The sequence below is a fragment of the Malaya genurostris genome, chromosome 1, assembly GCF_030247185.1.
Source record: "Malaya genurostris strain Urasoe2022 chromosome 1, Malgen_1.1, whole genome shotgun sequence".
In the NCBI taxonomy this organism is placed as follows: domain Eukaryota; kingdom Metazoa; phylum Arthropoda; class Insecta; order Diptera; family Culicidae; genus Malaya; species Malaya genurostris.
The window spans coordinates 77688438-77701069 of record NC_080570.1 but is presented as its reverse complement, the minus strand read 5'-3'; the positions used below and the strand labels follow the sequence as shown (position 1 = coordinate 77701069).

The 12632-nt window shown below is 36.5% G+C and overlaps 1 protein-coding gene across 4 annotated transcripts in view; it reads right to left on the bottom strand.

Moving 5' to 3' along the window:
• The window catches only part of LOC131440524 (uncharacterized), an 83993-nt gene that overhangs the window by 52662 nt on the left and 18699 nt on the right, over positions 1–12632 (bottom strand). The window contains exons 2-4 of one of the 4 annotated variants that reach the window (XM_058611875.1): positions 3973–4102; positions 3358–3872; positions 3144–3296 (exon numbers count right to left, since the gene is read on the bottom strand). The exons of 2 other annotated variants lie outside the window; for them this stretch is intronic. In XM_058611875.1, coding sequence (XP_058467858.1) covers positions 3144–3296; positions 3358–3360 — 156 coding nt within the window. In that variant the 5' untranslated portion in view covers positions 3361–3872; positions 3973–4102. Of the gene's footprint in view, positions 1–3143; positions 3297–3357; positions 4103–4158; positions 4223–12632 lie in introns of those variants that run through there. One more of the 4 variants, XM_058611876.1, reaches the window with a different exon arrangement.

The window sequence follows — 12632 nt, the reverse complement described above, 5'->3', positions numbered from 1 at the left end:
AAAAAAATGTTCAAATTAAAATAAATCCAATTTTATCCAATTCTGACTTCCGATTCTGGAATTGTAGGATGATGAATTTTTAAAATTCAAAGCGATATAGAAGATGACAATCCCGAAAAGCTTTAAAGTTGGACTCAAAAATATTGCAATCGATTTGGGTTATGCTGATTCCTGAATACCAGCTCTGGAAGTACCTTAAATTACCCTAAACTGTAAAGTGGAACTTACTTCGGCATCTCACGGAATATACAATCGATTGCCACACGTTTAGAGTCAAATTCGATCCGATTTGCAGTTTCGACATTACAGAGTAATGAGTGATTAAAATCTCAAATTGCCAATTAATACGACGGACATTAGAATAATGTCATGAAAACTGAAACACCGAAGAATATTCATGCAAAAAACACATGCGGGTTGATAAAAAAAAGGTATCATCTCACTGCTAGGTGGATTAAGCACGTTTTTTTTTAAGATTTGTGCCTTTCACTTTCACTGTATTCACTCTTTAAGTTACTCAGGAACGATTGTATTCAAAATTGTGTCTAATTTTGATTCCAAGTGTCATATTATCGTACTTCGCTCAAAAACCCATACTGTAGGGATATGGTGGAAAATCGACTACACAAAAATATCTTTATCTCCGTGAATAGTTGACGGATTCTTACAATATATGGCTATCAATTACCCTAATGTATCTAAATTTAGAGTCATATTTTGTATTCAAGGTCAATCGTCACAGATATTGTCAAAAACTATAAATTTTGACATAAAAGTTTGTATAATTCGAAAAGTAATTATCAGATCTAAGAACAATAGCTTACATACTTCCGGGAAGACCTTTTATTTACAACTAGTTTGGTTAAAATCTGGAACCCACGCCTGAGATCTACGCCACTTTATTTTGCACACACATACAGACTTTTGCTCAGTTCATCGTACATTGTTTTAAATTAATACGATTGAAAGAACAATAAGGTTTTGATTCATTTTTTAATTTCATACGTGACAACAATCCAATTGATATGTACAAATTTACCTAATCAACATGTGCAATAATATTGTTAACCGATATAGACTGCTCAGCTGTAGGTTCTGAGAGCCTGACCTTTTTTCTATACGGTTTTATTTTCGAACTTTCCAAGTGTATCTTCATATGTTGGTAAGATAATGGAATGAAGTATATCTACTGCTTGGAGTTATCAGTGACTAATAGGTAACCTCTAACTGTAATTAACAAAAATTATAAAAAAAAATGTATTCATAGCTAGACTTCACAAAAAAGTTGTGAAGATCAACGATCATAACTATTCAGAATAAGTATCTTCAGCAGGCTTACCCAAGAGCAATATGCACGTAGAGAGCAGCAGATGTTAGGTTCTACCGAACGCAAATAACATAGTACCTGTTCCGGCTTGTCTCAATCGTGAGTGCACATCCAAAGTATGTTCCGTTTCATTATTTAAAGACAGTGGCTTTCTCCAGTGTAAAGGCATAGCGTCATGTACTACACAATAACCGGGTGGCACAGTACAAATGCGCGGTGAAGAGACATCCCGCTCGAATTTTGTGCAAACCAGCATCCCACTGTGTCATTCCGATCCGGTCATCCATGTAGTGCCACAGGAAAAAACTTGTTTCGGTGCGGGTCTGCTCAATAGGCCTTTTGCGCTGGTTCATTGAAGAAAACACCATCAATATCATCTATAGGCCCATGGAATCTAACGTCGTTTACGGTCTGTGTGCATACCTTTCTGTTGGTAATCTCACTCTTCCTAGTCTTTCGCCAAGTTAGGCTTAAACAGAAAAAGACAACTTTCCATGTTGAATACCGACATTTTCCCCTTAATTTGGCGCGAATTTCATTTTCCCATCGAATAAGAAGCCAATGAAAGATTGCCCTCCAACAGGCCCACAAGGCACGGAAATAGAAAACAGATCATCAGTCGATTCGATTTCAGTGCATCGCCGTAGATAAAGTATCAAGCAGATCACGATTTCACGCGATTTTTCTCATAAATTATACGGTCATGCAGCATCTCTGCTTGGAAAGAGAGAAGATAAAGCTAGCCGTGCATCTTTCAACATTACAACCCATTTTGACTGTGCCGCAATATCTTCACTTCATAGCCGAACAACACCGAAATGATACTTCGTAGTTCCTTTTATTTACGGATGAAACAGGAATTGATACCGGACAATTGTATCTACCGTAACGTGGTTTAATGTTCCAGATACAATTTTAGTGGCACATGCAAAACAATTCTTAAACAGGGTAACCGTACCTTTATTCATCATAGCTCGTTCATCCATTCCGTTAATTGAAACCGGCCGGTAGAGTGACTTATATTATCAATCAAGGGCAGAGCACTTCAGATGTAACTAAATTGAAACTCACCAACGCTGACTACCTTATTTTGATCGCGTCGATGTAAAATATTGCTTATCATTGATATTGATATATTTTATTTATTATTATATTTTACAACTTCTGAATACACCATTAAAATATTTAGAGAATATTTGTCGTTAATTGAATCTGCCTAGTAAATAAATCGAATGGATGTATTTAACTTAAACCGATTTAAAACTTTTACTATTTTACTGGAATCAAATTTTGAGCATAAATCCCGAATTTGGTAGGTCAGTCGTTTGAAAACCCAAGCAGTGCTTGAATGTTTATTTAACAAAACCTGCAACCCCCGAGTGGATTTAGAGATTTTACAAAAGCAGAAGTAAATTCAGCACCCCATAAAGGATGCCAAACAACCTGCTAAAACCTTTTAAGGTCAATACAAAATGGATTCATTCACTCCAGGAGAACCGATGAACCCCTCTGACTCTAGTTCCCTACCACAATGGGTAAAAAACGATAGAATATACTTTAATTTTAGCTCCCGATACAGCTCCCGATACACAGACTGTTGCGTCAATGCGGGACAGTAACATATCAGATGATATAAATTACCATAATCGCAGTCATACAAATTCCACGAATAATATTTAGCATGCTGAATAGTAATCATGTGATAGTTGAGTTTGTAATGTCAAGTCTGAGCTCTGACCGGAACACTGTAATAATGTTCGAAAAAAACAATGATGTTTGAAAAAACACGTGTGAATCGAACCTAATAAAAACAAACCTTTGTTAAAATTTTGCAAATACCGCGGCCTTGGCCTCTCCCGAAATCGGAAACCTTATCGAAACGGCTGATCGGAACTCCCCTGCTCGCAGCTGTGGAGGGCCTGAGCTTTGAAAGGGCAATATCAAAACTACATGAAATGGTGCTGGATGACTGGAAAGAGATGATGCGCGACTTAACAGATAAGAAAAGGATTAGTAATGAGTGCACTCACCATAGTAAGATTCTGCAGATGAAAAAGATATCCTGTTGCTGGATGCTGCGCTCGGGACTAAAGAAACGAACGCGAGCGCACTTCGGAAGCATGTTTGGCTATGCAGATGCAGATTTGGTTGAATTTTTGGTATCGGTTGGTAGCTGTTGACGAAACCTTGATCTATTATGAGATTATTAGACGCCGGTTTCCTGTGGTTGTCATGGTCATGGTAGTACCCCAAAAAATGGAATAAAACTACCAACGGAAATGTTTGCCATAACCGTTCCAAATTTGATTGACATTGTTAGCTTTCAAATAAGCCTAAGTTTTTCGGAATTTGTTGAGCCATCTTCGAGAAAATTCAGCTGATGCAAAATGTGCGGTTAGTGGGTTATACCATTATATCTCCGGAACCGGAAGTCACAGCCATTTCATCTTCAAACTTGATCAATAGCTGAGTTGAATGGTATATAACACTATGGGTCTCCAATGCTCCGTTTGAAAGTCCGTTTTTCTAGTTTTTTAATACCTTTCTATAGACAAAAACAAAATCGACAACATGTCGGTACATAAGTGTATCGTAACAATGGCAAAAAACCAACGGTTCAGAGCTCAAATTGCTTTTAAAACCACCTTATTCATCCGATTTGGTTTCCTCAAATTATCACGGTCTCCTTTCGCTTATTTGTTTCATATTCTCAAACCATCTCTAAGAAATCGATGTGAGTTTCATTTTGGAGATTTCAACCGCTACTTTTGGATCCTGAAACCGGAAAATGCCGAAGTAAGTTTGAATGGAAATCATCTAATATGTCTTACAAATTGGAGTAGTTTTGAGAAACATCAATAAATTTTTTACTGTTCTACTCTAGTCGAAATAACAGAGCCTCCTCGGACCACTCATTTTCAAATAAATATATCGCGCTATCGCAAGCCTTGTGGATTGTGGTGGTCTACAAATGTACATTGAGAGGGTTTTATAAGTGTGTAACTTCCATCCAGATTGTTTTTGTTGCAGCGAATGCTAATGCAGTTTTGGTACTCAGTAATATCAAATGATTTTCATTAAAATATAAGTTTGTAAAAATCGATGTGAGTTTAACTTCGAAATTTTTTTTTAATTTTTATTTTTATTTATTTTTTGTATTTATTTATTTGGAGCAGGGAAAAGCCCACTGGAGTTGATACTTATTAAGAATCTCTCTCCAGTAGGCATAAAACCTCCTCATCTTTTGTACCAACAGATAATTACCTCCAAATGATACATTATTTAATTATAATATATATAATATATAATTTTTGACTGCTTTTATCGGTGTTTCCAGAACTACTGTATTAGAACTCAATTTGTTCGACAAACAACCAACAAAATTCAAACCAGAAGAGCTCACTAAATAATTTGAAAGTACCTTATGATCAAAAAAGAACCGGAATTTTCATTTTAAAATTCCCGCGCTTGTCCAATCAATAAACTTTTATTCTCTCAACGTTGGCTACACTTTTATACACATTCTGTCAAATTTTGACGCATATCGTACGATTAGTTTTTGTTTGGCGTCTATACAAAGAAGTTGAAAAATTTTCGTGTGGCGATTTTTATAATGGATGAAAATTAATGTTTACATGAATTTGGATGTAAATTCAAGTAACTTGCGACGCTACTTTTATGTGCATCTATTGTGACGCAAATTTACATTATAATTTTTGAAAACAACATTACGGGTATTTGTACCCGATACCCGACCCAAACCTGAACTCGACGGGTATTTGTCGGGTTCGGGTCGGGTACAGGTGCCGATGTTTTTCATTTTCAACGAGTACGGGTCGAGTTCGGGTTGTAAAATATGGTCGGGTTTCGAACCTTTTTCGGGTTCGGGTCGGATACGGTGAAGATTTTTATTTTTTATCGGGTACGAGTCGTATTCGGATTTGGAAGAAAAAATAACCTCGGGTTCGAGTACGGGTAAAAGAGTTTTATTTTCGATCGGGTATGAGTCGGGTTTGAGTTCAAAAAATACTTACCCGAAAATCTCTACTTTGCTCATCGAAAATGATTTCCATCAAAAATCGTTTCGGGGAAAGTGCCGTAAAACTTATAATTTTCTACATATTAAGATAATTTTTTTTTTACAAGCATGACCAAGAACGTACTACACGATGTTTTTCGATTCATCGAAATAAAGTTATGTTTTCAGTTCTAAGGTGAATCAAGATATGAGGTTGTGTTCTCGCGCCGGTAAGTACATAACCCCTTATTAAACATGTGTTTGAGTAATTCATCCGGAGTGGCCATTTTGAACATCATGGTTTCGACTAAGTTTGCAATAGACAGATAATCTTCGCTCAATTTTGAGTCAGTTTTCACTCATTTTTTATTTTATTTATATGGATTTTGATTTTATTCTAAACCGGCCGTGATAACCCAAACTGACCCAACCTCTACCGGGCTGTATATACCACGATACAAGTTTAACCTGATTGGTTTGTGTAGCGAACATAATTATCCATGATTATCCCGCTATTGGAAGGCAATCACCCAACTCACACACAAGAGTCAAATTGCATGAAAAGTTCATCAACAGTATGAAAACAATCATTAACACGCTGGCAATTGAGTTCACTGGCAGTGATGATAGTGATTTTTTCTGGATCGGTGATGATGATGATAGCAATAATTTGCGAATAGCTTTGAATGCTATATACTCGAATCCACTGCAAACAACCAATTATGGTGAATACAAATGAAATTTCTATCACCATCTGAGATAAAATCGAAAGTAGTCGAAATAATGTATCGCATCCCTTTCGAAGCATTACTCTGAGCATCGAACAATCCACGAACACTTTCAGGCGCTTGTCAAAGTGCTCTATTTTATGTTAATATAATTTAAAAGAAAGTAAATGCATTTGCAAAATGTTGAGTATAAAAATAGTCCAGTCATGTTATTTTTATTTAAATACGTATCTGCTGAGTAGTGTGAATACATCATTTTCTCACCGCAGAAGCCACATAAAGCGGCGCGATGAAACGAATTGAACAGCAAAAACTAACTTCCACAGTTCCTAACGAAGGAAAACAAAAATAGTTCGCTATCAAAAATATCCATTGTATTAATAGTAGAAGTTGAGTGCAAACTCTTGTTTCATCAATCTAAATTATCACATGTACAAGCTAGGCAGGTTGATTCAGTTTCCCCGTCGAACGACTCAATTAAAAGCGTTCGCTGTTCCTGTCCATTGCTAAGATGTGCTGCAATTAGCGAGGAGAGTTTCGAACGAAATGGAAGCGCAAAATCACTTGAATTCAAATGGTAAAATTAAAAAAGCACTTCATGGTCACGCCAAATATCCATAACAGGTGGCATCGGAATGAATCAACCAGTTGGAATAGCGCGTAAATATTTAACGTAGTTGATGTGAAAGTTCATCCTAAACCTTCATATCCGGTAATAGCTGAATGCCCAAACAGTTTCAAAGTTCCGAACACATTGTGTTCCAATACAAATGTGGGAACTGTAAAACCACATAGCTATTCGTTAACTTAGATTTAAAAAAAACAGCATGAAAATTTAGTTTCTTGTTTGTAAGTTATTTGAGAATGGCATGCCCGGTATAAATTTTGTCTTCCGCTTGAATGTCGGTGATGGTGGAACGACAATTTTCCAAATTTATGACCTACACTTACTTCAACAAGCATCGAGAAATTTCATGAACGCTATTTTAATAACCACAACGAAAGCCTTTCCGATCACGGAATTATTGCCAGGAGATTACTCAAAGTTTCTTATGGGAATTGATGATTTTACTTTCTATTTCACTTCTTGCGAATCGCGTTGCGAATGCTGGCTTGATGAGCGCGCAATTCAGTGGTCAAATGGCAACGATTCAACTTGACATCGAGCTATCAGTACCACTTACTGTGCTATTTTGATGTGTTAATTTCTCCACTTCCTTACTCATATAAATGAACTAATTCCGGCACAGAAGCATGGGACATGCAATCGGTTCTCACCGTCACTATAACTGTTTTCAAAAAGTCGTTAACCAGGAAGGAAAACTTGTTATCAAGTAGTTGGCATGCAACAAAAGTGTGTTAGGCTGAATTATTTCGTTCTCTTATTTATATATTAGAAAATATTAGACACTTTTAGATTTAATAGTATTATGAGGTAGTGTCTTATTCTTTCTTCTGGGTGGCGTTTTTTGTTAAGATGTTAAGATGGCATTGCGGTTCTACAACACTATCTGTACTATCTGTAGGATTCTTGGCTTCTATGATACCATGTGTCTATAAAAATTATTCGTTTGTTGCCTTTTAACGGATGGCAAAAAAATTCAGGTTACGTGATTCGAAAAATATCTAACCTTCGAACACATGTCTGGATGTATCTACACATTGGAAATGGTCACTTTTGCGATGTAACACAATATGAGTGAAAATTTTATCTAATAATCATTACCCTCAAACCGGTGATTGCCAGGGCATCCATCGACCGGCATGATCGCTAACCGGAAGACAGCATGCAGATCTGGCATCTCTAATGAAACAGAGTTGAAGCAATTTGTGATCTGCATCTGGTTACAAAACATTGCTTCCGCATTTGATTAAACTTAACATTTTTAATTTTATATATTTAAATATCGACAGACAATATGATTCCAGTCTAAAAATCTAGCCAAGTTTTAACTTTCCACGAATAATATAAGGAATAAAATGCTGTTAATTTCACGTTGCTTTTTGTGCAGCATAATTTTGTAATATTTGTGTATTTCAATGCTTGCTGCCCTAGACAACCTTGTTATTAATCTTGAACGCAGAGAAAATTTAAATCCACAATAGCAGTGATCTTCAATCTACGACGCCAAGAACTAAGTATACGTATGCTGAGTGTCAACAACTAACATGACGTACACACTCTACTAGTTTTAATTCAAATTTTGAAAATTTTATACGACTTTGGCATCGTACTCTAAACGACGATGTAATTTTTTGTTGAATCCGAAAATATGCAGTATTTTTTTATAGGACCATAAGACCTTGCATTTGACAATAAGATTGACAGGGGCGGCAAGTTCCATGAAATATTGGGGGGCACAAAAATTATTACTACAGATCATTTAACTTTGCTATATATAAAGAATTTTTATAAAGGAAAAGGAGAGGTTAGAACAAAGCAACCAAGTAAAAATCACATATATTTTCCCTACTATTCCAGTTATAACCAATATTCGAAAGCGGGAAAATATAGTACATTTCACATTGTAGAAAATTAGTTCAAAAATTTTAGTAACTTAGTTAAGAAATATGAAAGATTACGGAGACGAACTACGGAGATAACAGAAAAAAGATATTTCTAGCAAATTTTCTAATATTTATATTATACACATACTGAGAAACGGTTCATTATATCCGTAGTTAGTTCTAGCACGAGGGATTCGTAAAAATGGATGTGAACGAAGATTGCGACGATGGATGTCAAAGTTGACCAATCGTAGGAGATCAGGGCAATCAATATGTGATTGTATTAAATCAGCGATGAAAACAGCCTTGTAGACGTTTCTCCGAACACACAGCGGATCCAGTTCGATCAGTCGGCAACGATCATTATAACTTGGAAGGTTTAATGGGTCTTTCCATGGTAGATTTCTGAGAGCAAACCTAATGAATTTGCGTTGAACAGCTTCAATACGATCAATATCAGTTTGATAATGAGGTGGCCAAACGACAGCAGCATATTCAAGCGATGATCGAACTAGTGCACAATAAAGAGTTTTCAAGCAGTGTATGTTAGCGAAATTTTTGGTAATTCGAAATATGAAGCCTATGAGTTTCGATGCCTTCGAAATCACGTAGTCAATGTGATTCTTAAAATTAAGTTTATCATCAAAAATAACTCCTAAATTTTTCACGAACGATTCTCGCTTAAGAACATTTTGCGAAAGATTGTAGTCATATCTTATTACTGAGTGCCTGCGGGAAAATGATATGACGGATCATTTAGAGGCGTTTAATACCATCTTGTTGGAGTGACACCATTCAACGAATGTATTCAATTGAGCTTGCAAAAAGTGTGCATCTTCTTGTTCTTTGATCAGATGGTAGAGTTTGAAGTCATCCGCAAATGATCGTTTGAAACATTTCAGTAAGAAGTGCAGATCATTAAGGTAGAATAAAAATATATACGGTCCTAAGTGACTTCCTTGAGGTACTCCAGAACTCACAGCAAACGGTGATGTTGTACAGTTTCCTATTTTTACCGATATCTCACGACCAGTAAGATATGAATGCATCCAATTCAGTAAAGAACCACCAAAGCCAAGTCTGTCAAGTTTAGCAATTGTTATTTGATGGTTTATTTTATCAAATGCCGCTGAAAAATCAGTGTAGATAGCGTCTACCTGTAGACGAGATTGCATGAATTGCATGATAAAAGATGTGTAAGTTACTAGGTTAGTAGATGTTGACCGTTTAGGCATAAATCCGTGTTGATTTTCAGAGATATAGTCATTGCACTTATGAGTCATGAAGTCGAGAACAATGATTTCAAATAACTTGGAAACAGCACATAGGGAGGCTATTCCACGGTAATTTTTAATATCTGATTTGTTGCCTTTCTTAAAAACCGGAAAAATGTAAGATTTTTTCCAGAGGTCAGAAAATGTTCCCAACTGGAGGGACATGTTGAACAGCATTGTCAGTGGTGAGAAGTGGTTCTGCAATCTCTGAACAAAGTGAGTGAGATTCTTTTTTGAGTATATGAATATTATCTCCCGTCGTTAATCGAATACCGGGAACCAGGATAGCCCAGATAAATCGAAAGTCAGATCAGGATGAAATTTAGGACCAAATGAGCTTTTATTTGAATTTAAGCATGTTAAAATCGACCATCTCTGAGAAAAGTGAGGAGGTAAATTGAAATTTAAGTTTTTACACTAATCATCCTGTAATTCCGGAACCGGAAGTCGAATCGAAATAAAACTCAGGAACTTTGTATGAGACAATTACACCTTTCATTTGAATCTTGCTTTGTGGAAATCGGTTCAGCCGTCTCAGAGAAAAGTTAGTGCACTGAATTTCATTTTTTGTACATATCACCCCGTCGATCCGGAACCGAATGTTAGATTCGAATAAAATTCAGGAGTTTTATATAGGGCTTTCATTATAATCTAAGTTCATGAAAATCGGTTTAGCCATCCCCGAGAAAAGTGAGTGCAAAAAATGCTACAAACATACATACGCACGTAGACACACACAGGCATTTTGCGTACTCGATTAACTGAGTCGAATGGTATAAGACATTCGGCCTTCCGGGCCTCGGTTCAAAAATCGGTTTTCACAGTGATTGCATAACCTTCCTATAAGAGAAAGGCAAAAACGTTTTCTACCCTGGTAATCGGTAATTAGCAGTACAACATAATCTGCCAATGCACTGATAAGCTGAATGCGAAACGTAAAACAATCTTTTATTTGAGTTTAATTTTGTGAAAAACACCGGCCATTTTGGAGATTTCGTAGTGAGTTCCACACCGTAAGTTGTTGACAATTATTTTGATGCTTCTAGAACCGGAAACCGTAAAACGGTATAATTAAAGAGAGTTTTTCACACTACAGAAATTTGTTATCGATTTTTAAGAAATTCGTTACCTTTAACACGGTCCCTTATGACATAACATGTTTGAGATCTAAATTTTTAAAAATCGGAGTATTCATTTCTAAGCAAACTGGTTGCATATTTTTTTCATTTTCTGCGCATATCACCCTGCAATTTCGGAACAGGAAGTCGAATCTGGATGAAAATCTGGAAATCGACTCAGCCTTTTATGAGAAAAATGATTGATATTACTTGTCATTCACACACACACAGGGCATCGGTTCAATTGTCGGTTTCATAGTGATTTCGTGGCCTTTTTATATGGAATGGACTACGATATGAAAAACAACATCGATTTCGGACTCAGACTCAATTGAATGATTTTGTGGAACCACAGGTTTTTTTTTTAATTTGTTCCGATTTCAACTTCCAATTCTGAACTTTTGTGATCGTAATTTGAGGGTAACGATGCATAAAAGATGAAAAAAATTAAACTGGACTCGAGCCTATTTCAGTTTGCAGATCTTGTTTGTTGATAGTCATACAATCCCCCTTCGGCCAATTCGGTATTCAATTTCTAGCTCCGGAAACACCAGATGAAAAACTTCTAAGTGGTAGTTTTTGCAATGACTGAGCGGAAATATATATTGGAGAAGCCAAGTGAAAGAAAAACTAACAGAAAAGATGAATTTTTGGAAAAAGATACGCTCAGAGACAGGACTCGAACCTGCGTTCTTATGCATTCCGTGCATACGCGCTACCATTTCGCCACTCTGATCTTGTTTTAGCCACTGCAAAACTCGAAACAGACACAGTAGCAACGTACATCGAACATGGTCTACATCCTGGCCGTCTCACCCGACCGATATCTCACATCCAAACATCTTCTCTGTTCATCAAACACTAGTCCTCTCGCTTTATACCTATTTCTCCGATCAAGCATTGAGTAGGAGAGTGTATTTATAATCGCTTGTCACCTTCTTAATGGTGCCAGTCGCTGGCTGGACATCGTCAGCGACAGACCCCTACGAAGGTTGTATTGATTGTCTGCCCTTTCCTACCAGAAGCAGATTGTTACGGAAAATCAAACCGCAATTGTTTTTAACGATTTATTAATTTTTAGTTTGACGTAAAGCCGCCATGACTATGTTCAGTTTTTGCAATGACTGAGCGGAAATATATATTGGAGAAGCCAAGTGAAAGAAAAACTAACAGAAAAGATGAATTTTTGGAAAATGATACGCTCAGAGACAGGACTCGAACCTGCGTTCTTATGCATTCCGTGCATACGCGCTACGCATAAGAACGCAGGTTCGAGTCCTGTCTCTGAGCGTATCTTTTTCCAAAAATTCATCTTTTCTGTTAGTTTTTCTTTCACTTGGCTTCTCCAATATATATTTCCGCTCAGTCATTGCAAAAACTGAACATAGTCATGGCGGCTTTACGTCAAACTAAAAATTAATAAATCGTTAAAAACAATTGCGGTTTGATTTTCCGTAACAATCTGCTTCTCGTAGGAAAGGGTAGACAATCAATACAACCTTCATAGGGGTCTGTCGCTGACGATGTCCAGCCAGCGACTGGCACCATTAAGAAGTTTCAGTTTAAATAATCTTTATTTTCATTTTTTTGTTTACAAAGAGACATGAATTTGGTTTTTAAGTGATTTAGGGTTGCCTTTACATCTTTGATAATGTTTAC